This window comes from Staurois parvus, unplaced genomic scaffold, assembly GCF_062004578.1.
Source record: "Staurois parvus isolate SC_StPar_1 unplaced genomic scaffold, SC_StPar_1.0 ptg000039l, whole genome shotgun sequence".
NCBI lineage: Eukaryota > Metazoa > Chordata > Amphibia > Anura > Ranidae > Staurois > Staurois parvus.
The window spans coordinates 441174-465798 of NW_028317835.1; the positions used below are offsets into that span (position 1 = coordinate 441174).

Below are 24625 nucleotides of genomic sequence, written 5' to 3' on the forward strand. Positions count from 1 at the left end.
TCCCCACCCACAACAAACCCCACAACTAACAATACAGTATGAACTCTATTAGAAGTGACAGACTACAAGGTCACATTTCCCTAAACAGTGTAGAATGTCTGTGAAACATGTCCAGCTTTACAAAGGGGATAAAACCAGAACAGAAAGGGCAAAATGTGATCACACAGGGACAGTTCCTCACAAAGCTCCCCCGTTGTGTAACACCCGCCAGACCCGGCGAGACCTTCAAACGGGTCCGCTTGGGGCTGGTCGGTTCAGAGGGTTACTTCTCCAACTCGGCTTGCCGGGACAACCCATCTGCATTGGCGTTTTGCTTCCCCGGTCAGTACTGGATTGTAAAGTTATAGGGTTGGAGGGCCAAGCTCCACCGAAGCAGACGACCATTGTCCCCGGAGACCCGGTTTAGCCATACCATGGGGTTGTGATCGGTGAGTACGGTGAAGGAGCGCCCGTACAGGTAGGGCTGCAATTTCTTGAGGGCCCATACTAAGGCAAGGCACTCTTTCTCCACAGCAGCGTAGGCCACCTCTCGGGGGAACAACTTTCTACTTAGGTAGGCCACTGGATGGTCGTTCCCGTCATCCCCGATTTGGCTCAGAACAGCGCCCAATCCAAAGGTGGAGGCATCGGTGTGAACACAAAACCGTTTGGAAGGGTCAGGAGCAGCCAAAACGGGAGCATGGATTAGATCATGTTTGAGCTTTTGGAAAGCAGTTTCACACTCTGGGGACCACACAACCTGTCGGGGCAGATTCTTCCGGGTCAGATCCGTTAGGGGTTTAGCAATGGCGCTGTAGTTGGGGATGAATTTACGGTAGTACCCCGCAGTGCCTAGGAAGGCAAGGACCTGGGTCTTGGTTTGGGGAGTGGGCCAATTTGCTACCGCTTCCACCTTTGCAGGTGCCGGTCGTTGCTTCCCACATCCTACCCGATGTCCTAGATATTGGACCTTGGACACCCCAACGTGGCATTTGTCAGGTCGGATGGTCAGCCCTGCTTGCCCGATGCAATCAAGCACTTCCCTGAGATGTTGGAGATGATCCTCCCAACTATCACTGTAGATAGCTATATCGTCTAGATAGGCACAGGAGAATTCCTGCAGTCCATCCAGCAGGTTATCTACCATTCTCTGAAAGGTAGCTGGGGCATTCTTCATCCCAAACGGCATGACCCTGGACTGGTACAAGCCGAACAGGGTGATGAATGCTGACTTTGGTACCGCGTCCGCATCCAGCGGAATCTGCCAGTACCCCTTGCAGAGATCGATAGTGGTAAGAAAATGACCTCTGGCCATCCGGTCCAGCAGCTCGTCTATCCGGGGCATGGGGTATGCATCAGTCACGGTCCGGTCATTGAGCCTGCGGTAGTCCACACAGAACCGGATGGTTCTGTCCTTCTTGGGTACCAGAACTACTGGGGAGGCCCAGGGACTGTCAGAGGGTTCTATCACACCTAAATCTAACATTTCCTTAATCTCTCTTCTCATCCCTTCTCTGATGGACTGAGGAACTTGGTAGGCTGCCTGCTTCAGGGGGGCCTGACCCTGCGTGTCTACCCGGTGGATAGTTGTGGTGGTGTAACCAGGCAAAGACGAGAACAGCCCTCGGTGTTCTTGGAGCAGTTGGCGGGCCTGTTCCTTGGGAGGCAGCCGTGTGCTGTTATCTACATCCGTTACACTCAGCTGGGACTGTCCGTCCCCCGGCACCCCTGGCAGAAGCCAGCAAGTGTTCCTTAACAAAATCATAATCCAAGCAGTAGCTGTCGGTTACAGTTCTGAATGCATCTGCAGCCCGACCGGTTAGCTTGCTGCTCAAAATGGGGACCCGGTCTTGGGCTGCCACACCATGGATGGTGCACAACCGTTCAAAGTCCTGAAGAAAGCTGTCAATGTCCCCATCCGCCTCTGAGAAAGTTTTAAAAACAGCGTAGGGAATTTTCTTTGGTCCGGTTGCAGTCTGGAGAAGGCGGGAGGTAATCCTCTCCCAGACCAAGTCCTTGGTTGATGACCGGGAGTGACTAAGCCGCAGTCTAGGGCCTTGGAAATCTGTTCGGAGGTGGGAGCGCTGCCGAACAGAGCCAAACGCCACTCCACCTCTTGTTGTAAATCCGAATGGTATAGGGGTCTCTGTGTGGTGCTAAGTGGGCCTGGTGTTTCAGGGGCTGATGAGCTGCTCTGTTCCTCTAACTCCTCCTGTGAAGCGGAGTTCTCTTCTGGCAGAGCAGTGTTTGCTTCAAGCATAGCGGAGGGTGCATCAGGTAAAGTGGGGTGCGCATCCGCTTGGTCTAGGGCCATAATCTCGCCCAACAGTTCCTCTCTGGTCTTGGAGCCAGCGATACCTCCCCGAGCAACAAGCAGGCTTTGGAGGGCTGGCTTCCGGAGGTCCCATATATCCATCTGGCTGAGCAGGGACGTCTCCGTGAAAAAGATGGGGTCCTGGTTGCTAGTTTGGACTTTCTCCGCAATGAGGAAAGATCCCACCGCTGCCAACCAATTGTGGCGGAACCGTTCTGCCTGGGCTTCCTCGTGCAGAGCGATATGTCCCACCCAATGGTTCTCTTTTCCAGCAAGTCTTCCAGCACTCTCCCAAGGCAGATATTATACCTAAAAACCCTCCCTTTTGCTCTACCCAAAACCACGAGTCGGAACTTCGTGTAGGGTGAATAATGAATGACTCTTTATTAAACACAGCTCAGTATATACAGCTTCAACCCCACCCCCACCAGACAGCCTGGCACCGGGTTTTCCCCACCCACAACAAACCCAACAACTAACAATACAGTATGAACTCTATTAGAAGTGAAAGACTACAAGGTCACATTTCCCTAAACAGTGTAGAATGTCTGTGAAACATGTCCAGCTTTACAAAGGGGAGAAAACCAGAACAGAAAGGGCAAAATGTGATCACACAGGGACAGTTCCTCACACAGTGTTTTTACTGTGGCAGAGCGGCACCTGTCTTTTAACGTTGCTGTGCAAAACAGGTAGGAGGCGCCCGAGAGTCGTGTGCCCGCCCTACCCGTCCCGTTGATGGAGGCAGCGGGAGGCCATCACCGGATCCCAGCCGGTCATTACCCGCCGACTCCCGCCGATTACCGGTAATCACTGACAGATAGCACGGCGGCAGTGTTTACATTGCAGCTCTGTCATCTGTCAGTTCAGAGCAGGCTGATCCTGAGAGAAGACTTTATCTCCCGGGATCAGCGTGTCCCTGTGCAGTACACACCCCCGCCCCCTAGTAAAACACTCCCCTCACACAGTTAACCCTTTCAAAAGTGAACCCCTTCCTCCCCAGTGCCATTAGTAGCAGTGGCAGTGTTTTTTTTTGCACTCATCACTGTATTGGTGTCACTGGGGATGTCAGTAACCCCAAGTCAGTTCCTCCCAGTGTCAGAATGTCCGCCGCAGTCCCGCCATAAGTCGCTAATCACTGTCATAAATCGCTGATCACCGCCATAAGTCGCCGATCACTGTCATAAATCGCTGATCACCGCCATAAGTCGCTGATCACTGTCATAAATCGCTGATCACCGCCATAAGTCACTGTTCACTGTCATAAATCGCTGATCACTGCCATAAGTCGCTGTTCACTGTCATAAATCGCTGATCACCGCCATAAGTCACTGATCACTGTCATAAATCGCTGATGACCGCCATAAGTCGCTGTTCGCCACCGTTAGTATAATTAAAAAAAAAAATCCCACTATCTTTCCCGCCATTTGTAGACGCTATAACTTTCACGTAAACCAATTCATTTACACGTATTGGGATTTCTTTTAGCAAAGACATGTCGCAGAATGCATTTTGGTCGAAATTTATGACTAAATTTGATTTTTACATTTTTTTACCGGACATGTTTTATAGCAAAAGTCCAAAATATTGTTTTGTTTTTTTTTCAAAATTCTCAGACTTTTTTTTATAGTGCAAAAAATAAAAACCGCACAGGCGATCGAATACCACCAAAAGAAAGCTCAATTTGTGGGAAAAAAAGGATGTAAATTTAATTTGGGTGCAGTGTTGCATGACCGTGCAATTGTCCGTTAAACTAGGCAGTGCTGTATAGCAAAAAAAGGCGTAAATTGCAGTATCTCTCCCATAGTCTGCAGACGATATAACGGTCACACAAAGCAATCAATATCCACTTATTGGGGTCCTTTTCCCATAAACATGGAGCGGGAGACATTTTGGTGAAATTTATAACTAACTTTGAGGTTACTTTATATATTTTATAGCTGAAAGTAACAAATATTGTTTTTCTTAAAAATTTTTGATTTTTTTTGTTTATAGCATGAAAAATAAAAAGCGCACAGGTGATGACATCCCAACGAAAGAAAGCTCTATTTGTGTGAAAAAAAGCACGTAAATTTTGTTTGGGTGCAGCAATGCCCGACCGTGCAATTATCAGTTGAATTAGTGCAGCGCTGAGTAGCAAAAAGAGGCGTGGTCATTAAGGAGGGTAAGTCCTCCGGAGGGGGAGGGGTTAAGCAGAGCACCATTTTCAAGCAATATGGGGAAGAAAAAGGATCTTTCTGCTGCTGAAAAGAGTGAAATAGTTTGATGCCTTGGACGAGGGATGAAAACATTCGATATTTCAGGAAAACGTAAGCGTGATCATCGCACTATGAAGAGATTTGTGGCTGATTCAGAGCACAGACGGGTTGGTGCAGATAAAGGCACATTGAGGAAGATTTCTGCCAGATCCAGGCATCGGATCAAGAGAGCAGCTGCTACAATCCCATTACATAGCAGCAAACAGATATTTGAAGCTGCTGGTGCCTCTGGAGTCCCACGGACATCAAGGTGTAGAGTCCTCCAGAGTCCTGCAACTGTGCATAAACCTTCTATTCGGCCACCACTAACCAATGCTCACAAGCAGAAACGGCTGCATTGGGCAGAAAAATACATGAAGACTCATTTTCAAGCAGTCCTGTTCACTGATGAGTGCCGTGCAACCCTGGATGGTCCAGATGGATGGAGTAGTGGATGGTTGGTGGACGGCCACCCTGTTCCAACAAGGCTACGACGTCAGCAAGGCGGTGGTGGAGTCATGTTTTGGGCTGGAATCATGGGAACAGAGCTGGTCAGCCCCTTTAGGGTCCCCGAAGGTGTAAAGATGACCTCTGCAAAGTATGTGGAGTTAATGACTGACCACTTTCTTCCCTGGTACAGAAGGAAGAACTATGCTTTCCGTAATAAAATCATCTTCATGCATGACAATGCACCATCTCATGCTGCAAAGAATACCTCTGCATCAATGGCTGCTATGGGGATAAAAGGAGAGAAAGTCATGGTGTGGCCTCCATCCTCCCCTGACCTCAATCCTATTGAGAACCTTTGGAGCATCCTCAAGCAAAAGATCTATGAGGGTGGGAGGCAGTTTACATCCAAACAGCAGCTCTGGGAGGCTATTCTGACATCTTGCAAACAAATTCAAGCAGAAACTGTCCGAAAACTCCCAAGTTCAATGGATGCCAGACTTGTGATCTGCTATCAGATAAGGGCTCCTGTGTTACAATGTAACGTGACCGCTTCAAATGTTTACAAAGTTACAATGTTGGGAAAAGTTTGATTGAAAGGCTTTTGATTTCAGTAAATCTGCTGCAAACACAACAAATGACAATTTTCAGTTCTTTACAACCTAGAAAGTGTTTGGAAACTTCCTGTGCGGAATAATCCGGAACACAAATCCTGTTATCATTAGGAGGTTTGTTCAATAAAATGTGAATTGTCCTCTTCATAGCTGATAACCTGAGAATTCTGCCGACTGATATTTACATCAATTATTGAGGGAAATGAGGAAATATCATTTGCAGAATCATTTGGAACACGGTGTAGTCTCTGCTCTCCATACTGCACCCTCTGTATTCATCAGTTATTTTCATGTTCCTCATTATGAGACCAACCCAGGAAATCCCAGTGTGAGATGTACGAAATGCTACATCCTGTACATGAAACACTTCCCTGTTTTCGGACATTTTACAGCTGGTTCCAACCAGTCAAACAGGTTCTCCGTCTCCATCTTATACACACGGCCACCAGCATGGGATCTCCTCCACTTCAGACCACATAGGTAAGTCAGGTTCCTATTCCTTAATAATATAATAGCAGGGTGTAGTGCTTAAACATCATCATCATATGATATGTCAAGCCTAATAAACAGCTTCTAAATATAATAAAACATCAATATATTAAAATAACAATCCTAAAAAACAAGTGAGAAAGTGACATAGTGCAAATACATACTTAAAAGTGTATTGCGTCACTAATCAGTGACCCGCCATGTGCACGGTGTCAGGTATAGTCCAAATAATAAGGTGTCTATGGGTCTTCCAGATCCAAATGACTGGTCCAAATGGTTGGTGATAAGGGAAAGTGTAAAGACTGCGCACTCACCAGACGCGCAATCACACTGCGCATTTAGAGATATCAATCTCAAAGTAACAGGGTATCCAAAAAATCAGCCGATTTTCGAACCGTCTATGGCGGGCATTTGTCTTTCTCTCTCTGTCTGTAAGCTTGATAAAGAGGGTCACCGCGTTCTCCAAATGTTGGAGGAACTAAACTGCTGATCTAGGATTTCAGTAAATCCGGCATCACAATCTACTTCTCAGTGTTGGTTTCCTCCTCATTGCCGGCCATCATTTGGGCCTCAGAATGGCTCCGGTATTCCCTCCTAGGAAGGACATTCAGGCCGATCTCCCACCATGTTCCTCTGATGTGTCCGAGACAGAATAACAGGAGAGACACCAGGAGAACCCACTGGGACCTGACACTCCGAGAACCAGAGTTATGGTGGAGCGTAGACCCAGAAATGTCATCAGAATGCTGATACTCCTTCCTGGAGTCATTGCTTTGGCTCCACTTGTACTTCTACTTCCTCCGGGTTGAGGGGATAGAGGAGCAAGAGGGTATGAAGCTGGGTCCTGACACTCCGAGAATTCAGGGTTATGGTGGAGCAGAGACCCTTCCTGACCAATCTCCTCTCCGGGGCCTTTGTACTGCCTCCACTTGTACTTCTATTTCCTTCACATTGAGGAGATGGAGAATCAAGTGGAGGGTATGAACAGGGAAGATGTTACAAACAACAGGGCCCCATACAGCCAATCTGATAGGGCCCCTCCCCCCAAAAAAAGTTTAATATGATTTAGTTAGGAATGAACACAGTGAGTGCTCGGTACTGATCAATCATTCTGTTCATTCAGGAGAATAAGGGGCTGTTAAGTGTGACATATTTAGAGGACCTGTGCTCTTAGCTGTGGGAGGGAAGCAGAGGAGGGAACCCGGAAGTACTGCAGCGGTGGGGGGCCCCGGGCAGCAAAAGGAAACATATGGTGCACAGGGAAGGTGATGGGTGTGGTGGTGGGGCAAAGGGGGAGGGGCAATTACTGGAACTGATCCCTTGTATAGCTCTATCTGCAGCTGAAATCCGGCCAGAGAGAGGAGAAGAAGCCGACTTTCAGCTGCTGCAGAGAGAGCCGTACAGGGGATCGGTTCCAGTAATTGCTGCCCCACCGTGCCGATCACCCTCCTTGCCCTCATCTGATTCATTCCTGTACATACCAATCATTGTCATACCTCCGTACTCCTCTCCTGTACATACCGATCACTGTCATACCCCCCATACTCCTCTCCTGTACATACCGATCACTGTCATACCTCCACACTCCTCTCCTGTACATACCGATCACTGTCATACCCCCCATACTCCTCTCCTGTACATACCGATCACTGTCATACGTCCACACTCCTCTCCTGTACATACCGATCACTGTCATACCCCCCATACTCCTCTCCTGCACATACCCATCACTGTCATACCTCCACACTCCTCTCCTGCACATACCCATCACTGTCATACCTCCACACTCCTCTCCTGTACATACCGATCACTGTCATACCCCCCATACTCCTCTCCTGTACATACCGATCACTGTCATACCTCTGTACTCCTCTCCTGTACATACCGATCACTGTCATACCTCCGTACTCCTCTCCTGTACATACCGATCACTGTCATACCTCCCACACTCCTCTCCTGTACATACCCATCACTGTCATACCTCCGTACTCCTCTCCTGTACATACCGATCACTGTCATACCCCCCACACTCCTCTCCTGTACATACCCATCACTGTCATACCTCCACACTCATCTCCTGTACATACCGATCACTGTCATATCTCCGTACTCCTCTCCTGTACATACCGATCACTGTCATATCCCCCACACTCCTCTCCTGTACATACCGATCACTGTCATACCTCCCACACTCCTCTCCTGTACATACCCATCACTGTCATACCTCCGTACTCCTCTCCTGTACATACCGATCACTGTCATACCCCCCACACGCCTCTCTTGTACATACCCATCACTGTCATACTTCCACACTCCTCTCCTGTACATACCGATCACTGTCATATCTCCGTACTCCTCTCCTGTACATACCGATCACTGTCATATCCCCCACACTCCTCTCCTGTACATACCGATCACTGTCATACCCCCCACACTCCTTTCCTGTACATATTGTTCACTGTCATACCCCCCACACTCCTCTCCTGTACATACCCATCACTGTCATACCTCCCACACTCCTCTCCTGTACATACCGATCACTGTCATACCCCCCATACTCCTCTCCTGTACATACCGATCACTGTCATACCTCCACACTCCTCTCCTTTACGTATCCATCACTGTCATATCCCCCACACTCCTCTCCTTTACATACCCATCACTGTCATACCTCCACACTCCTCTCCTGTACATACCGATCACTGTCATACCTCCGTACTCCTCTCCTGTACATACCGATCACTGTCATACCTCCGTACTCCTCTCCTGTACATACCGATCACTGTCATACCTCCGCACTCCTCTCCTGTACATACCGATCACTGTCATGCCCCCCCACACTCCTCTCCTGTACATACCGATCACTGTCATACAACCCACACTCCTCTCCTGTACATAACGATCACTGTCATACCTCCACACTCCTCTCCTGTACATACCGATCACTGTCATACCCCCCACACTCCTTTCCTGTACATATTGTTCACTGTCATACCCCCCACACTCCTCTCCTGTACATACCGATCACTGTCATACCCCCCATACTCCTCTCCTGTACATACCGATCACTGTCATACCTCCACACTCCTCTCCTTTACGTATCCATTACTGTCATATCCCCCACACTCCTCTCCTTTACATACCCATCACTGTCATACCTCCACACTCCTCTCCTGTACATACCGATCACTGTCATACCTCCGTACTCCTCTCCTGTACATACCGATCACTGTCATACCTCCACACTCCTCTCCTGTACATACCGATCACTGTCATACCCCCCACACTCCTCTCCTGTACATACCGATCACTGTCATACCTCCGCACTCCTCTCCTGTACATACCAATCACTGTCATACCCCCCACACTCCTCTCCTGTACATACCAATCACTGTCATACCTCCACACTCCTCTCCTATACACACCGATCACTGTCATACCTCCACACTCCTCTCCTGTACATACCGATCACTGTCATACCTCCACACTCCTCTCCTGTACATACAGATCACTGTTATACCTCCACACTCCTCTCCTTTTTGTACCCATCACTGTCATACCCCCACAATCCTCTTCTGTACATACCGATCACTGTCATACCTCCATACTCCTCTCCTGTACATATCCATCACTGTCATACCTCCACACTCCTCTCCTGTACATACCGATCACTGTCATACCTCCACACTCCTCTCCTGTACATACCCATCACTGTCATACCTCCACACTCCTCTCCTGTACATTCCGATCACTGTCATACCTCCATACTCCTCTCCTGTACATACCCATCACTGTCATACCTCCACACTCCTCTCCTGTACATACCGATCACTGTCATACCCCCCACACTCCTCTCCTGTACACACTGATCACTGTCATACCTCCACACTCCTCTCCTGTACATACCCATCACTGTCATACCTCCGTACTCCTCTCCTGTACATACCCATCACTGTGATACCGCTACACTCCTCTCCTGTACATACCCATCACTGTCATACCTCCGTACTCCTCTCCTGTACATACCCATCACTGTGATACCTCTACACTCCTCTCCTGTACACACCGATCACTGTCATACCTCCACACTCTTCTCCAGTACATACCGATCACTGTCATACCTCTACACTCCTCTCCTGTACATACCGATCACTGTCATACCCCCCACACTCCTTTCCTGTACATATTGTTCACTGTCATACCTTCACACTCCTCTCCTGTACACACCGATCACTGTAATACCCCCCACACTCCTCTCCTGTACATACCCATCACTGTCATACCTCCCACACTCCTCTCCTGTACATACCGATCACTGTCATACTCCCCATACTCCTCTCCTGTACATACCAATCACTGTCATACTCCCCATACTCCTCTCCTGTACATACCGATCACTGTCATACCTCCCACACTCCTCTCCTGTACATACCCATCACTGTCATACCTCCGTACTCTGCTCCTGTACATACCGATCACTGTCATACCCCCCACACTCCTCTCCTGTACATACCCATCTCTGTCATGCCTCCACACTCCTCTCCTGTACATACCGATCACTGTCATATCTCCGTACTCCTCTCCTGTACATACCGATCACTGTCATATCCCCCACACTCCTCTCCTGTACATACCGATCACTGTCATACCCCCCACACTCCTTTCCTGTACATATTGTTCACTGTCATTCCCCCCACACTCCTCTCCTGTACATACCCATCACTGTCATACCTCCCACACTCCTCTCCTGTACATACCGATCACTGTCATACCCCCCATACTCCTCTCCTGTACATACCGATCACTGTCATACCTCCACACTCCTCTCCTTTACGTATCCATCACTGTCATATCCCCCACACTCCTCTCCTTTACATACCCATCACTGTCATACCTCCGCACTCCTCTCCTGTACATACCGATCACTGTCATACCTCCGTACTCCTCTCCTGTACATACCGATCACTGTCATACCTCCGTACTCCTCTCCTTTACATACCGATCACTGTCATACCTCCGCACTCCTCTCCTGTACATACCGATCACTGTCATGCCCCCCCACACTCCTCTCCTGTACATACCGATCACTGTCATACAACCCACACTCCTCCTGTACATAACGATCACTGTCATACCTCCACACTCCTCTCCTGTACATACCGATCACTGTCATACCTCCGTACTCCTCTCCTGTACATACCGATCACTGTCATACCTCCACACTCCTCTCCTGTACATACCGATCACTGTCAAACCTCCACACTCCTCTCCTGTACATACCGATCACTGTCATACCTCTGTTCTCCTCTCCTGTACATACCCATCACTTTCATACCTCCACACTCCTCTCCTGTACATACCCATCAATTTCATACCTTCACACTCCTCTCCTGTACATACCCATCACTGTCATACCTCCGCACTCCTCTCCTGTACATACCGATCACTGTCATACCCCACACACTCCTCTCCTGTACATACCGATCACTGTCATACCCCCCACACTCCTCTCCTGTACATACCAATCACTGTCATACCTCCACACTCCTCTCCTATACACACCGATCACTGTCATACCTCCACACTCCTCTCCTGTACATACCCATCACTGTGATACCGCTACACTCCTCTCCTGTACATACCGATCACTGTCTTACCTCCGTACTCCTCTCCTGTACACACCGATCACTGTCATAACTCCACACTGCTCTCCTGTACATACCGATCACTGTCATACCTCCACACTCCTCTCCTGTACATACCAATCACTGTCATACCTCCCATACTCCTCTCCTGTACATACCCATCACTGTCATACCTCTGTACTCCTCTCCTGTACACACCGATCACTGTCATACCTCCACACTCCTCTCCTGTACATACCGATCACTGTCATACCTCCGTACTCCTCTCCTATACATACCCATCACTGTCATACCTCCCACACTCCTCTCCTGTACATACCCATCACTGTGATGCCTCTACACTCCTCGCCTGTACATACCTATCACTGTCATACCTCCACACTCCTCTCTTGTACACACCGATCACTATCATACCTCCACACTCCTCTCCTGTACACACTGATCACTGTCATACCTCCACATTGCTCTCCTTTACATACCGATCACTGTCATACTTCCGTACTCCTCGCCTGTACATACCGATCACTGTCATACCTCCACACTCCTCTCCTGTACATACCGATCACTGTCATACCTCCACACTCCTCTCCTGTACATACCCATCACTGTCATACCTCTGTACTCCTCTCCTGTACACACCGATCACTGTCATACCTCCACACACCTCTCCTGTACATACCGATCACTGTCATACCTCCGTACTCCTCTCCTATACATACCCATCACTGTCATACCTCCCACACTCCTCTCCTGTACATACCCATCACTGTGATGCCTCTACACTCCTCGCCTGTACATACCTATCACTGTCATACCTCCACACTCCTCTCTTGTACACACCGATCACTATCATACCTCCACACTCCTCTCCTGTACATACCCATCACTGTGATGCCTCTACACTCCTCGCCTGTACATACCTATCACTGTCATACCTCCACACTCCTCTCTTGTACACACCGATCACTGTCATACCTCCACATTGCTCTCCTGTACATACCGATCACTGTCATACTTCCGTACTCCTCTCCTGTACATACCGATCACTGTCATACCTCCACACTCCTCTCCTGTACATACCGATCACTGTCATACCTCCACACTCCTCTCCTGTACATACCCATCACTGTCATACCTCTGTACTCCTCTCCTGTACACACCGATCACTGTCATACCTCCACACTCCTCTCCTGTACATACCGATCACTGTCATACCTCCGTACTCCTCTCCTATACATACCCATCACTGTCATACCTCCCACACTCCTCTCCTGTACATACCCATCACTGTGATGCCTCTACACTCCTCGCCTGTACATACCTATCACTGTCATACCTCCACACTCCTCTCCTGTACACACCGATCACTGTCATACCTCCACACTCCTCTCCTGTACATTCCGATCACTGTCATACCTCCGTACTCCTCTCCTGTACATACCGATCACTGTCATACCTCTACACTCCTCTCCTTTACACACCGATCACTGTCATACCTCCACACTCCTCTCCTGTACATACCGATCACTGTCATACCTCTACACTCCTCTCCTGTACATACCGATCACTGTCATACCCCCCACACTTCTTTCCTGTACATATTGTTCACTGTCATACCTTCACACTCCTCTCCTGTACACACCGATCACTGTAATACCCCCCACACTCCTCTCCTGTACATACCCATCACTGTCATACCTCCCACACTCCTTTCCTGTACATACCCATCACTGTCATACTCCCCATACTCCTCTCCTGTTCATACCGATCACTGTCATACTCCCCATACTCCTCTCCTGTACATACCGATCACTGTCATACCTCCACACTCCTCTCCTGTACATACCCATCACTGTCATACCTTCACACTCCTCTCCTGTACATACCTATCACTGTCATACCTCCACACTCCTCTCCTGTACATACCCATCACTGTCACACCTCCACACTCCTCTCCTGTACATACCGATCACTGTCATACTTCCGTACTCCTCTCCTGTACATACCGATCACTGTCATACCTCCACACTCCTCTCCTGTACATACCGATCACTGTCATACCTCCACACTCCTCTCCTGTACATACCGATCACTGTCATACCTCCACACTCCTCTCCTGTACATACCCATCACTGTCATACCTCTGTACTCCTCTCCTGTACACACCGATCACTGTCATACCTCCACACTCCTCTCCTGTACATACCGATCACTGTCATACCTCCGTACTCCTCTCCTATACATACCCATCACTGTCATACCTCCCACACTCCTCTTCTGTACATACCCATCACTGTGATGCCTCTACACTCCTCGCCTGTACATACCTATCACTGTCATACCTCCACACTCCTCTCCTGTACACACCGATCACTGTCATACCTCCACACTCCTCTCCTGTACATTCCGATCACTGTCATACCTCCGTACTCCTCTCCTGTACATACCGATCACTGTCATACCTCTACACTCCTCTCCTTTACACACCGATCACTGTCATACCTCCACACTCCTCTCCTGTACATACCGATCACTGTCATACCTCTACACTCCTCTCCTGTACATACCGATCACTGTCATACCCCCCACACTCCTTTCCTGTACATATTGTTCACTGTCATACCTTCACACTCCTCTCCTGTACACACCGATCACTGTAATACCCCCCACACTCCTCTCCTGTACATACCCATCACTGTCATACCTCCCACACTCCTCTCCTGTACATACCGATCACTGTCATACTCCCCATACTCCTCTCCTGTACATACCGATCACTGTCATACCTCCACACTCCTCTCCTGTACATACTGTCATGGAAATTTTGTATTGTTGGTCGAACTTTAAATGTGTCATGTATTCGTGTTATTCATATGTCTCTCGTGTGGCTTAATTAAAGCTCTGAAGGCTGCAATTGGGCCATGCGCATGTACAATGTATGTATTACAGTACTCGGCTTGGTAATGGATGAGATGGCAGATCTGCGCTTATAGACCGGCGTGTATACCACCACGGCATTCCATGCGAATGCTGCTGTCAGTAGACCGTGGGCCTGTATCCACATATCAGCAGCATGGTACCACGTGGGCTTCATAACGCAATGCGCAAGCGGTGTGAACTCCACGTGTAGGCTTGTGCATATCTTACAACCCATTACTAATCTGAACTATATCTGGGATGGATGTGTTTTAATAAAGATCGTATCGGGCCCATCCAGGTACAGACTGATATTTTTAGAGAGTGCTTGTGCAGAGAATTTTGCATACCAATAGAAGCTAGTAGGACAGGAAATATGACCTCAGATGGCTCATAGGGGGGAAGGGGAGGAAGTCTGCTGACCTCAGAAGACTCATGGGGGAGGACCAGTGATAGATAATAGCAAAGGCTATGCTCCAATTGGAATGTATATCCTCTGTATAGGTACTCCCCATTGTATTGTTCGGTGGGAGGGATTGACTTTATTCATGTGTGGGGCATGTGTGTATTCTTAATAAAACAGAGAGCTGAGCCTAAAATCAGCCCTTATGTGGATTGCAACCAGCCTTAGAGTGTCGTGTGATCATTCCAGGGTAACGGAGCTCCATCACCCACAAATTCAACAGAACCAAAGTATTTGGATGGGCAGGAATCGTGTAGTTTGGCTGCAGTCGTGGTAAGCGAGATTCGCACAGCTTTATGGGGGATTTCTGCGCATCCAACTGCGAGTACTCACGGTAAGGAGAAATTCGTTAAAGCGAATTTCCAAGACAGTTTGGCGAGCCTGGTGGATACTAACGCGTATTCTTGCGTAGCTAACCTAGAACGAGGGGGGAATGGCCATCATGAACTAGCAAAAAGTATGCCGGCACATTTCAGGTCTCTCTGCCATTAAGAGGATCGCTTTTTGCGTGTTCGTGTGGCTGATTTCGCTCTCTGTTAGCTAACAAGAAATACCGCTTAACAAGGACCTCGTTTTTTGTCCTAAACTCTTGATTTGTGGGTGAAAAGACGAGGGTTTGTCTCTGCTGAGAGCAGCAGGGGGGGTGGGTTTTGGTTGGCTGGATTTGGTCAAGTTTAAAAATCTTCCAACCAAAAATTAAACGGGTATATGTTTTAGTGGGTAAAAGTTGTTGCATAGTGTTAGGTAAGTATTTGTGGGCTGTAGGTACTGTGGTGATTGCTTTACCCCCCTCCACGTGAGGTAATTATTACAGTGCTGAAAGGCTTAGGTTAATTGTTAACTGTTGTAAGATCTCTGTGTGTATGTGATCTGTACAATGTTTTGTGGTATTACTGCTCCCAGCAAGCATGCAGCAGGGGGTCCTTTCTGTTACATGTGCATGTTAGTGTGATATGTTGGTGTTTTATGTCCGTTCTGTGATTGTGCCCAAATTGTGTTGTATGTGTGCTTCATATTGTTGTGTAATTGTCCAGTGTATGTTCTGTCCAAACGTCTGTTTTATGTAAGAGGCAATTTTGAGGCTAGAGGCTGCCGTGTGCTTCCCTGTGGGGGGCCATTCTAGCGTTACCATGTGCTTCCCTGTGGGGGGTCATTCTAGTATCTGCCATGTGCTCCTCTGTGGGGGGTCATTTTCTTGACTAAACCACATGGACTCCTTTTGTTTGGTGGCCATTTTGTTGGCTACCAAATGTGCAGTAATCTCTATGCAATGTGCATGAAGTTTCCTATATGCATTTGACCCATATTGTGTTTTTAATCCAAATTTTTTACAGTTTCATTTGTTTGCTTTTAGCTTTAAATTTGCGTATTGCCAGCCAATTTAAAGTGTATTAAGCGAGTTTTCCCTTCACGTGTTCCACATTTAATGAGCGCGGTGAAGTCTGGGTTTTTGCACATAGATTTCTTGTATAGTGATTATGTTTTTCTTGTGTTTTTCCTGTTAAAAGTAGTTCCTTATTGTAAAGCGGGTTTGTTTTAAGCTGCTGTGTCGCGTGTTTCACGTCCAGCAGACTTTTTGTGTAAACGGTTTTAGGTGGTTGCAGTAAAGATTGCGTGTATAACGTGGATCGTTTAGCGGTGCTGATAGGAGTGATTTTTGAGTCAGCAACAAGGTTACTTTTGGCGCAGTTTTTCGGTTTACCTCGGTGTAATTGTTTTACTGTGAAACGTCCCGTGTTTTTCATAAGGATCCACTTTGTCCTTTTTAACAGTTTTTCAGGTTGAAAAAGGGTTTTTCTGTGTGTATTAGGAAAGTTTTTTTTCTTTTTACACAAATTTCCTAAAGGTCAGTTAGCAGGTTTCTGCCCAACCAGTGACCCCTAAGTAACATCCAAGAACCCCTCTTTTTGTTTTGACTTGTGTTAGCTACTGTGTGCAGGGAGAGAAAAGCCACTTTCATCATTGTGCGGTGTGGCCTGCCAAACACAGTGGGTGATGAGAACCACATAAATTACGCTGTGTGAGTGGGCGGTCCAGGGAAATCCTGGTTACCACAAACACTTCGGGTGGTCAGGATCACACAAATTGCGCTGTGGGAGTGGGAGGTGTGCTCTCAGTCTGACCGCCACTTGATGCGCTTCGGGTGATCGATAAGTATCACATAAATTACGCTGTGCTGGGAAAGTGGTGGAATCAGGCCTCTCGGTAGGATCCCACCGAGTGCTCCAGGGGGTAAACAGGTACCCGGACGCGGGATATATACCAGTGACTAGTCACGATGGGCAGTAGTCAGTCCATGAAGAGAGAGGGGGAACCAGCCCTCTTCAGGGTAAGGACAGCTGCACAACTGATGAAGGTGAGTTTGGGGGGGAAGTCTACAGAACCCCTCAAAAGGTGGAATAAATGGTTGAAGGGTACCAGATGGGAAATTCCCCGGGAAGGTACATTTGACGCATGGAGGTGGGAAAAATTCATCTCTGAATTTGAACCACGGATGCAGGCGTCAGAACTAGAGATCGCACAGCTATGGCTTCACAGGTCAATCCGATTAGGGAAGCAAGGCATACATAAACTGGTGTCTGTCCGGAAGAACCAGGTGATGTATACCTGGCCTCCAGAGGGAATAAAACAGGAGGATCCAGTGTCAGAGGTGGAGGAAGCTCTTTCAGGGCTGACTCTACTAAGGCAGGCAGGATCAGGGTCTACTGGGGTCCCCCAACAACCAACAGTGGCTGAGATAAGTATAACTGCACCTGTCTCTTCTGTTAGTGACGTCACTCTTGACATACCTTCTGTGTCTTCTGTCTCTATGCCTCAGCCTCTGCCTCTACCTCTCCCTTCTCCCTGCTTCACCCCAGCTCCTTCTGTTTCCAACTATGAAGCCTACTCAACAACCGATTTGCAGACTATCTGTGAATCAAGGGGAATAGACACCCGGTTAAAAAACAGGGCGGATTGCATCAAAGCGCTACGAACCACTGATCAGACCCCTGCCCCCCAGCTATACCCTGATCTGAGGGACCTCAAACCTGAAGGTGCAGTAAGCGAGGTGGTTAATCTAAGCCCACCGATGATGCTGGGTCAGCCCTTGCACTCTTCCCGGACCGAGGCCTATCCAGTCAGGGTGCAGCAATTTGAAGGTCCTCCCAATGCACGGGGGGAACGGACTTTAGGGGAACGGGTAGTTTGGCATGTCCCCTTCACCCCGGCAGAGATCCGCACTATTCTGGCTGAGCTCCCGGACTATCGAGTCAATCCGAGAGGATTTGCTCGAATGTTTGGACAAAACCAGTTCAGCTATGGTATGAGCGGGTCAGATTGTGCACAGATCCTACGGGCAAAGGTGGGCATGGAAGTGGCCAGTACAGTGATTGCAGGGTGCTCTATAACCACGCATGAGGAGATGACTTCAGGGGGCAAAGAGTTCTGTACACAGCTAAAGGCAAAGCTTCCAGAAATGTATGGTGCTACCTCTACTACGGACATGATGAAGCTCACCCAGGGTCCTAATGAGGAAAGCGCCTGCTTCTGGCGCCGTCTCAAGCAGGCGGCACTGGATGCGGATCTGGAAGTTGGACCTGATGCTCCAACTGAAGGGGTAAAGGTGACCGCGACGCACATTCTGTTGCGGGCCAAATTTTTGGAAGGCATCGATACTAAAATTCGGGAAAGGCTGGTTCTGGCCCGACCCGAATATAATGAGATGTCTATCCCTGCTATCCTTTCCACTCTTGCGGCAATAGAGAGGGAAATGGATAGAAGAAAACAAGACAAGGCCAAAGTTCTTATGTCCCAGACCCCACACGAAAAACCAAGGGATCTGGGTCACAGGAAGGATAGGCCCCCACCCAGGTGCTTCCAGTGCCACCAAACGGGGCACATGAGGAGGAGCTGTCCCCAATTACCTAAAGGTCGGTGGCAGTTCATTCCTGATGAGTCCTCCGCCCCTATGACCACCATGGTAAGTAACTCCTATGAATTCTCATAGGAAGTTGACAAATCGGTGTCGGCCCAGATCCATCTTTTTCTAGAGGAATTAAAATATCCCCTCCCTTGCCTCACTGACACCAGTGCAGCAAGAACGGTCCTGCGAAAACAGGACATCCAAGGCAAGGTACCCCTCTCAGGGGAAAACCCTCCTAACCCCTACTAACCTCACTATCAAACGATGCACTATTCTTAACCCAGCTTCTCTTCTTCCTGTGTCGGAAGATGAGAAGGGGGGGGAGGACAACAATGACAGTGCTGAATTTTGCAACACGACTAACAATACTAACACCTCTTCTGCTAACATGTCTTCTTTGTCCACTACTAATCTCTCTTCCAAAGGACACGACTGCATTTCTTTGGTGGAACTGGAGTCAGCGGCGACACACCCCGTATCACCCCGAGAGTAGCGGTAAGGTTGAACGTCTTCCGATACCCAAAAACCTTGGCCTGAGTGTCTCCCCATTGCCCTCTATTCCATCCGGAATGCCCCTCGGCAACCACATGGGCTGTCACCCTACGAGGTGTTGTTTGGGGGACCTCCCAAAACAGGGTTGTACTTTCCTCAACAGTTGTTGTCTTTGCATTCACAGCTTACAGGTTATGTGCAATCTCTGCAACGGGAGCTGCAGAAGATACACCATCGGGTTCGCGAATCGCTCCCCGATCCAAATACAATAACAGGTGTTCTTTCTATTGAGCCAGGTGATTGGGTCGTCCTAAAGAAACATCAAAGAACCGGACTCGAGCCACGGTTCACCGGACCATACCAAGTCCAGCTGACGACACCTACCTCACTCAAGCTCGAGGGACGAGACAACTGGGTGCACGCAAGCCACTGCAAGAAGCTTCTCAGCTACACCAGAGAATGAGGGGTGTCATTTTCCTTTTTCTTTTTGTTTGTATGTCTTACATGTGTGTGAACGGAGGAAAAGATGGCAGATACCCCAACCTTTTATTTAAAATGCACCTGCGTTTAGCCAGAACCGCCAACAAAACCAACTGTTGGGTATGCTCTAAGCCCCCACCCAGTCATCACATGTCCGCAATGGCCGCTGTTCATGCCCTATATGACATCCGCGTCGGCATGAAAAAGCAAGGGACCCCTGGTCAGCCCCCACGTAGACATTTGTCGGTAGAACTTAATGACACATTTTTAGCAGGTAACATCAGTTTCAGCACCAATATTAGCTCTAGCTCCTGTAGGGCCCTCACCAGTCCATTATGGGTAACTGGGCAGCTAGGCAGCCCTCAGGTGTGCTTTAACATCAGCTTTGGCACAGGTAACAAGTTTGTTGGGATTACCACCTGTGAGGGAGGTATAACTGTCAATCTGACTAACCAGACTTCCTTTCTGAGTAACCACACTGACCGACCAGACCACGTGTGTTGGAAGGACGGATGTGATGTGCAGACTGAGGGAGCAATCCCCCAGTCTGTGCAACTGTTGCTCAGTACCAGAGGCCGAACGAGGAACTCTTCCTGCTCTGCTCTGACAGGTCCATACTATTTTCTGTGTGGTTCGGCAGCCTATAGAACATTTCCCCAGAACGCGAAAGGTTCGTGTGCCCTCATAAAGCTAGTCCCCGCATCCTATGTAGTGATGGACCATGAAGAGTTGATGGTCCACAAGAAGGTAAGGATGGCAGGGAGAGTTCGCAGGGAACTGTTCTCTGAGGGCGACCAGGCATGGGCTTGGTTCCCCTCATGGACAGGATGGGGAATAGAACTTATGAAGCGCCTGAACAATTTTTCTGTCATCGTGGATAGTATGTTTAACGAGACCGTAGAGGCTGTCAGAGAAATTGCCCAAGAACAACGGCAGATGGGAATTTTAGTGCTTCAGGAGAAGATGGCCCTTGATTACCTTTTAGCCGCCAAAGGGTGGTTCTGTGAGTTCATCGGAGAGGATTGTTGTACTTGGATAGAAGACACCGATGACAAGGTCCAGGCCCATATGGACAAAGTTAGTGAACTACAGGGAAAAGCTAGAGCTATAGCTAGTGAGGGTTGGAATCCGTTCAAGGGTTTGGGAGGATTGGGAGATTTCCTGTTCTCCATCGGATCTTGGTTGAAGGAAGTGGGAGTGTATATCCTGATGCTTCTCTTTTTCATCTGCCTTTTATATGCCGCGGTGAGATGTTCCTGTTGCCTCATCGACCGTGTAAACCAAGCTCGGGCAGACGACCACATCTCCATGCCCGCTCCTGGGATCCCACTCCAACCACTGATCGGAGGAAGACCTCACCAACCAACCACCTTCTCTACAGATTACGTCCTGGCTTCCCTCTAATTTATCTCTCTGAAGACCACATTCTCCAAGACCTTCAAGCAAGCTTCAAGCCTCATCATGGTTTGTGTCTGCGATTTGGAAAACTGTCTGGGTCGAGACCAGCCTTGTGTGGCCCCGTCTGCAGGGGCAATTTGAGAATCTGTTGCTGGATCTCCCCAGACCACCGTGGGATCACAAGCTTTATTCATACCACAAGTCTGTTTGTGGTTTTTGCAAGAGCCTTCCTGTAGTGAAGGTTCCAACGCTCTTGAGGATCATCGCTTCAATCAAGCCTGTTTGCGTCGAGTTTGCGTCGGGTCTTGTTGTTTCAGGTACCCCGTGGAGCTTTATTCTCAGGGACAACTACAGGAACTCTTTGAAGTTTGAGACTACACCCATCAAGCTGAAGAAGATCAAGAAGGGACACGAGGAGAATATGATAAAACAGGAGGGAATGTCATGGAAATTTTGTATTGTTGGTCGAACTTTAAATGTGTCATGTATTCGTGTTATTCATATGTCTCTCGTGTGGCTTAATTAAAGCTCTGAAGGCTGCAATTGGGCCATGCGCATGTACAATGTATGTATTACAGTACTCGGCTTGGTAATGGATGAGATGGCAGATCTGCGCTTATAGACCGGCGTGTATACCACCACGGCATTCCATGCGAATGCTGCTGTCAGTAGACCGTGGGCCTGTATCCACATATCAGCAGCATGGTACCACGTGGGCTTCATAACGCAATGCGCAAGCGGTGTGAACTCCACGTGTAGGCTTGTGCATATCTTACAACCCATTACTAATCTGAACTATATCTGGGATGGATGTGTTTTAATAAAGATCGTATCGGGCCCATCCAGGTACAGACTGATATTTTTAGAGAGTGCTTGTGCAGAGAATTTTGCATACCAATAGAAGCTAGTAGGACAGGAAATATGACCTCAGATGGCTCATAGGGGGGAAGGGGAGGAAGTCTGCTGACCTCAGAAGGTTCATGGGGGAGGACCAGTGATAGATAATAGCAAAGGCTATGCTCCAATTGGAATGTATATCCTCTGTATAGGTACTCCCCATTGTATTGTTCGGTGGGAGGGATTGACTTTATTCATGTGTGGGGCATGTGTGTATTCTTAATAAAACAGAGAGCTGAGCCTAAAATCAGCCCTTATGTGGATTGCAACCAGCCTTAGAGTGTCGTGTGATCATTCCAGGGTAACGGAGCTCCATCACCCACAAATTCAACAGAACCAAAGTATTTGGATGGGCAGGAATCGTGTAGTTTGGCTGCAGTCGTGGTAAGCGAGATTCGCACAGCTTTATGGGGGATTTCTGCGCATCCAACTGCGAGTACTCACGGTAAGGAGAAATTCGTTAAAGCGAATTTCCAAGACAATACCCATCACTGTCATACCTCCACACTCCTCTCCTGTACATACCTATCACTGTCATACCTCCACACTCTTCTCCTGTACATACCCATCACTGTCATACCTCCACACTCCTCTCCTGTACATACCAATCACTGTCATACCTCCGTACTCCTCTCCTGTACATACCGATCACTGTTATACCTCTACACTCCTCTCCTGTACATACCCATCACTGTGATACCTCTACACTCCTCGCCTGTACATACCTATCACTGTCATACCTCCACACTCCTCTCCTGTACATACCGATCACTGTCATACCTCCGTACTCCTCTCCTATACATACCCATCACTGTCATACCTCCCACACTCCTCTCCTGTACATACCCATCACTGTGATGCCTCTACACTCCTCGCCTGTACATACCTATCACTGTCATACCTTCACACTCCTCTCCTGTACACACCGATCACTGTCATACCTCCACACTCCTCTCCTGTACATTCCGATCACTGTCATACCTCCGTACTCCTCTCCTGTACATACCGATCACTGTCATACCTCTACACTCCTCTCCTGTACACACCGATCACTGTCAAACCTCCACACTCCTCTCCTGTACATTCCGATCACTGCCATACCTCCGTACTCCTCTCCTGTACATACCCATCACTGTCATACCTCTGTACTCCTCTCCTGTACATACCGATCACTGTCATACCTCTACACTCCTCTCCTTTACACACCGATCACTGTCATACCTCCACACTCCTCTCCTGTACATACCGATCACTGTCATACCTCTACACTCCTCTCCTGTACATACCGATCACTGTCATACCCCCCACACTCCTTTCCTGTACATATTGTTCACTGTCATACCTTCACACTCCTCTCCTGTACACACCGATCACTGTAATACCCCCCACACTCCTCTCCTGTACATACCCATCACTGTCATACCTCCCACACTCCTCTCCTGTACATACCCATCACTGTCATACTCCCCATACTCCTCTCCTGTTCATACCGATCACTGTCATACTCCCCATACTCCTCTCCTGTACATACCGATCACTGTCATACCTCCACACTCCTCTCCTGTACATACCCATCACTGTCATACCTCCACACTCCTCTCCTGTACATACCTATCACTGTCATACCTCCACACTCCTCTCCTGTACATACCCATCACTGTCACACCTCCACACTCCTCTCCTGTACATATTGATCACTGTCATACCTCCAAACTCCTCTCCTGTACATGCCGATCACTGTCATACCCACCACACTCCTCTCCTGTACATACCAATCACTGTCATACCTCCGTACTCCTCTCCTGTACATACCGATCACTGTCATACCTCCACACTCCTCTCCTGTACATACCAATCACTGTCATACCTCTCACACTCCTCTCCTGTACATACCAATCACTGTTATACCTCCACACTCCTCTCCTGTACATACCGATCACTGTCATACCTCCCACACTCCTCTCCTGTACATACCAATCACTGTTATACCTCTACACTCCTCTCCTGTACATACCGATCACTGTCATACCTCCGTACTCTTCTAATGTACATACCGATCACTGTCATACCTCCACACTCCTCTCCTGTACATACCGATCACTGTCATACCTCCACACTCCTCTCCTGTACATACCCATCACTGTCATACCCCCCACACTTCTCTCCTGTACATACTGATGACTGTCATACCTCCACACTCCTCTCCTGTACATACCCATCACTGTCATACCTCCACACTCCTCTCCTGTACATACCGATCACTGTCATACCTCCGTACTCCTCTCCTGTACATACCGATCACTGTCATACCTCCACACTCCTCTCCTGTACATACCGATCACTGTCATACCTC

At 48.5% G+C, this 24625-nt stretch overlaps 2 protein-coding genes across 4 annotated transcripts in view; both read left to right on the plus strand.

The window, feature by feature from the left end:
* LOC149470528 (uncharacterized) overlaps nucleotides 1-24625 on the plus strand; it is a 235815-nt gene that overhangs the window by 77340 nt on the left and 133850 nt on the right. The window lies entirely within an intron of this gene.
* The window catches only part of LOC149470530 (uncharacterized), a 41425-nt gene continuing 22430 nt past the window's right edge, over nucleotides 5631-24625 (plus strand). Inside the window, exons 1-2 of one of the 3 annotated variants that reach the window (XM_089662645.1) lie at nucleotides 5685-6068; nucleotides 19790-22545. In XM_089662645.1, coding sequence (XP_089518771.1) covers nucleotides 19957-21381 — 1425 coding nt within the window. In that variant the 5' untranslated portion in view covers nucleotides 5685-6068; nucleotides 19790-19956 and the 3' untranslated portion in view covers nucleotides 21382-22545. Of the gene's footprint in view, nucleotides 6069-19789; nucleotides 22546-24625 lie in introns of those variants that run through there. The other 2 variants (XM_089662639.1, XM_089662654.1) reach the window with 2 other exon arrangements.